Source organism: Penaeus monodon, chromosome 38 (assembly GCF_015228065.2).
Source record: "Penaeus monodon isolate SGIC_2016 chromosome 38, NSTDA_Pmon_1, whole genome shotgun sequence".
Lineage (NCBI taxonomy): Eukaryota > Metazoa > Arthropoda > Malacostraca > Decapoda > Penaeidae > Penaeus > Penaeus monodon.
This window is the reverse complement of record NC_051423.1, coordinates 27,019,558-27,024,557: the sequence shown is the minus strand read 5'-3', so window position 1 is coordinate 27,024,557 and position 5,000 is coordinate 27,019,558. Positions and strand designations below refer to the sequence as shown.

General features: G+C 43.9%; 1 protein-coding gene across 6 annotated transcripts in view; it reads left to right on the top strand.

Moving 5' to 3' along the window:
* Positions 1-5,000, top strand: part of LOC119597155 (corticotropin-releasing factor receptor 2-like) — a 43,292-nt gene that overhangs the window by 3,224 nt on the left and 35,068 nt on the right. For all 6 annotated transcript variants that reach the window (XM_037946684.1, XM_037946683.1, XM_037946680.1 and 3 more), the window contains 2 exons: positions 1-46; positions 1,346-1,735. The exon at positions 1-46 is cut by the window's left edge. In XM_037946684.1, the coding sequence (XP_037802612.1) occupies positions 5-46; positions 1,346-1,735 (432 nt within the window). In that variant the 5' untranslated portion in view covers positions 1-4. The remainder of the gene's footprint in view (positions 47-1,345; positions 1,736-5,000) is intronic.

Genomic DNA, 5,000 nt, shown 5'->3' with positions numbered 1-5,000 from the left:
CGCCATGTCTGCTGGGTGTCAGGAGGCCAAGGGAGCGCTGGCTCTGGTAAGTGTCAGGTCCTGCTGGACTATTCATTTTTATTCGCTTTCTTCCTCCTTTTTTTTCTTTTGCGAGAGGTTACATGTCTGTTATTGATGCTTTTATCATCTGATATAAATATTTTCAGTTTCGTAACTATCTGGTCCTGATTGACTTCATGTTATGACTGTGTTTATCTAATCTTATTATTATAATTTATTTATCATTACCATTTTTGGGAAGACGTGTAAGTCCTTGCTATTCATTTGGTTTTTTTTCCTAGGACATTTATGTTTTGTTTTACTTAATATCGTTTTTTGTTTGCGTGTGTCTATTTTATTAGTTTTCTCTCCTTCCCTTTCATTATTTTGCTGAAGTTCGTCAAACGTCATCTAGGAGACGGGGGGGGGGGTGAAAGGAGGATTTTGTCCTGATATTTTTGTTGTTATTAAATTTCAGTTTCCAGTTACATATTTCTTTTGTTTCTGTTGCTGTATTGTCGCGTTTATATAAAATTTAGTGCTATTTATTTCCTCCCCTTGGATATTATTTTGCTTCTGTCACTAATCCTCCTTGTGTCTGTCAGGTCTTCGTAATCAGATGCTTTCATTATCTTTATATCATCAGCTATTGTCATTTTGCTTCTTTCATTGGTCCTTGTCATTTTATTAAGTTATTGATTTATGAATTTCTTGACTGTGCTGATTCTGTTACTAATTTTCCGCATTCAGATATGATCATTTTGATACTATTTATTTTTTTTACGTTGCCTTTTTGTATTACTTATGAATCATTAGCTTTTATTTGATTTTTCTTTCAAAACAATTCTAAATTTTATATTCTCAGTATTTGTTTTTTCTGGTATTCATTTTTTCCAACACCAGTTATTACTGTTCTATGGTTTCCTTTTCCATCTCTATTATTATTCATCTCAGTGATTCCTGCTTATTTTTATTATAGCATCCGGTTGTTAAAATTCATAATTGCTTTTTCAGTGATTAGTGTTTGTTTTTATTTCAGATTTGCTCTTATTTCCTATATATGATACTGTTTAAACATTTATTTACTGTTTGCTCTAGTTATTATTTCTCTTTCTCTCCCTCTCTTTCTCCTCTCTCTCTCTCTCTCTCTCTCTCTCTCTCTCTCTCTCTCTCTCTCTCTCTCTCTCTCTTTCACTCACTCACTCACTCACGTTCTCTCTTTCTTTCTCTGTGTGTGTGTGTGAGCTCATGAGTTTGCGTGTAATGTAATTGCTATGTTTCACACATTCTAAACCATATTATTCACAACACTGTTACCATCTAGCCCCTTTGCAACTGCCCGCAGGCGATGCTGACCCTGTGCGCGTGCGTTGTTCCTCCCGCCGCCGGCCAGGACAGCGGCGACCTCCCTTCGACCCGACGCGCCCCCCTGACCGTCGGCGATGTGTTGAACGCCCCGCCCTCCGACCTGCGCTCAACCCGCAGCTCCTCTCCTCCTTCTGTCTCTTCTTCATCTTCTTCCTCCTCTTCTTCTCCTCCTCTTAAAACTTGCAGGATGGGCTACATCGTAAAGGCGGACCTCCCCACGGAGGACAGCTACTACCACCACCACACGTGCTTCTGGTGCTACCAATTCACGCCCTCGCACCGGAGGAAGACCGACCTCGCCCTCAAGAAGGACGTCGTAACGCTCTCAGATGGCAGCAAGTGGGCCGATATCTTGTTTACGGTCGGGGTGAGTTCACGGAGAGAGGAGAGAGAGTGTCAGATACTTGTAATCACTGCTGGCCACCAGTTTGTCAAGGTTGAGTTCACTTAAACGCACGGTCTGCTTGCGTATATTTATTGAGAGAAGATTTTTGGTAGTGTGGCATAGACTGAGGTTGGAATGGCCGGCTTGTGCAGAAGAAGCCCCAAGCAGCGGTTAGGCCCGGATTGTCAGAGGTCCTGGCGGGTGGCCCCCGGAAGGAGGCAGCGTCCGTGTAGGGCCGTGACTCGGGGCAGAGTGATCGTACGGGCAACGGTAGTGGGCAAAGGTCACTGGTACAGTGCTAGAAGGGGTAGCCACTGGTACAGTGGCTAGCAGGGGTAATTATAGTTGTTATAACGACTTGACTCTTTATTGATGAAGAGTATAACACTAAGGGAACACACGAGACAACGTCTAGGGGTAAAGCGGTGAGCGCGGGCAACCCGCCCTGAGGGTGAAGGCAGGGCCAATCTTACCATGTCGGGCACTGAGCACGAACTGTCGGGTCAGATGAGGTCAGATAAAATCGTCATCTATGCCCTAACTGAGTCACTGGTTCCTATTTTGGACTTGGAGCCACGTGGTAAACAGCCACATGGTCTATTGGTAAAATGGCTAATGTATACACTATATAGTTCAGCCAACTACTCGTGCCTCGCCCTTGAGGTGCCTAAGATTGGCCTCAAGGGGTGACCCAAGTCCTGATTTGCTGATCATCTCGTTCTCGCCTGCGTTGACCTTGGTGCATCTTCGTGGCTACTCGTCTCTATCATCCTTTTCTTCCTGGTCCTTGGTGTAGTCTATTCATCCTTGACGTCCACACGTCCTCGAAGGTCTCGCACAGGTCCTCTTTGACTTCGGATTCATATAGACTTCCTCGTAGTCCTCGTCCAGGCCTAACTCGGCGGCGTCCTCGTCCACACGTCCTCACAGACCTCGTCCAGGTCCTTCTCAGCTGCATGCTCGTCCTCACGTCCGCATAATCTTCGTCTGGATCTACAGGCTTCCGGGCAGGTGGCATCCTCTTTGGCATCTCAGGGCGGCTGATACTTGCGCTGACGAGCTCCTGGAATTGACTGGATCTGCGGGCATCCGGGCAGGCGGCGCCCATCCACAGCATCCTGGGGTGACTGGTACCTGCACTGGCGAGTTCCTGGTCCTTTGCTGGATCTACAGGCGTCCCGGCAGGCGGCGCCCTTCCACTACATCCTGGGGCTGTTTAATACCTGCTCTGACGAACATCCTGGTCCGCAGCCTATAGTGATCTTCTGGTGACGTCCTAAGGTGACCATTTGCAGCAGGGTCCTCTTTCGGTGCCGTGTCGGTTATCGTCGGTAAACCAGATTATACACATAAGGGCCAGATAGTAAGAGAAAAAGAAAGGCAACAGAGACGAGGGGGTGTTAAGTACTACTAGCCAGGTATTTATATGCTGTTATTAATGTTCATTTTTACTTTATTTTCGTCTTTTTTTGTGTGTTTTATTTCAGAAAATACTACTACCAGCCGTCTCTGATAATTATCAGAGTAGATAAGGGAAACAACAACGTCAGTCCGCAAGGATTTACTTGAACAAGTTGTCGTCACACAGAGGAGAAATAAATGTAAAATCTTGTACTCGTCATGACTGACAAAAACACGGGCAGAAGAGATATGTCATAGATCTTTACACCGGTAACTACGACAGCAACAAACCCTATTAATGAAAAGGTTTCAGTGTCTTTTGCTCTCCATTGATGAGTGAGTTAGTGTGTGTGTGTGTGTGTGCGAGCTACAGCGAGCATGAATGTTAAAGAAAGTGAAAGTGATCTCACACAGAGAATGAATCACAAACACAAAGATGTTCAATATTACAAAACTGAGATAAATTAGCAATGATATTTATACAAAATTATTTCAACTACCACATTGAATTCAACATTTACTGGTATGCGACAGGTAGCCATGTCTAGTTATGCATGTCAGACTTCATTGATGGGGGGATCCTATACCCAAAATGCTGTACAATGAAGCGAACCAAGCCAGGAAAATCTATAAATAACCTGCTCTCTTCTGCGTATCTGTGATGGGCGCTTGTGACATTCCCTATGGGTATCTAACTACACAAATCACACGATCGCTTGGGATGTACCCAAAACATGCAAGCGACTTCAAGAGGGTGAGAAGTGTATGATTAATAAGCGAATAACAATTCTAGCTTAAATCCTAGCCCTACATTAATTAACGGACGAAACTGCAGGTCACAGCGACTTGAAAACTGCCTATCGAACGAATAACTTTGGTTTTACCTGTACCCACTATCGAACATCGAAGAGGAGATCTATTGATTTACGCAACTCCAGGTTATATCGGTCATCACTGTGCACTATGATATGGGGGTACGCTATACTCAAAATAATACATTTATATAAATTGCGTCACAAGCTCGGTTCTAACAACAGTAGAACGTGTCACCAGTGAGCAATGTAACAAAGCTACAGTTAATCCCCTAGGTGTCAACAAAACAACAACAACCAAATTATAGGAAAAATGAGTGGTCCTCTCAAGAGAAATTAATTAACTACTTAACTAATGAACGATATTCACATACCGTGATCACACGGTAATGTGATCTGTGGTCAGAAGAATAGTGTGAGAATGTGCCATTTGCTATCACTTAGCATTTTTACCCAACAAAACCAACGGCTTAACACATTTATGGGAGAAGAAGGAAGGGAAAGGAAATAAAGAGGCCCAAAAACGTGTACTCACATGGTTCTGTAGACAAGGTCTTCGGGAGCGGTTGAGCAGTTTTTCAGAAGTTGTGTGTTCATGTAGCGAGCCTAAAGGACCCTGCCACCAGGCTATAAAAGACTGTTGATGAGCAGCAATGGTAGTCAACGTACTTACACTTCACAACACATGTAAGGGGAACACACGTTATGTGTTGGTAAAAGCGCTGCACGGGGTCGCAATGACCACTGAGCGTCGACTGTCGGGTCAGACGAGGTCAGATAAAATCGTCATCTACGCCCTCGCTGAGTCGATGGTTCCTATTTTGAACTTGGAGCCACGTGGTAAACAGCCACGTGTTTACTACGTGATCTATTGGCAAAATGTATACACCATAGAGAGAGAGAGAGAGAGAGAGAGAGAGAGAGAGAGGAAAGAGAGAGAGAGATGGGGGGAGAGGAGAGAGAGAGAGAGAGGAGAGAGAGAGAGAGAGAATATATATATATATATATATATATATATATATATATATATATAT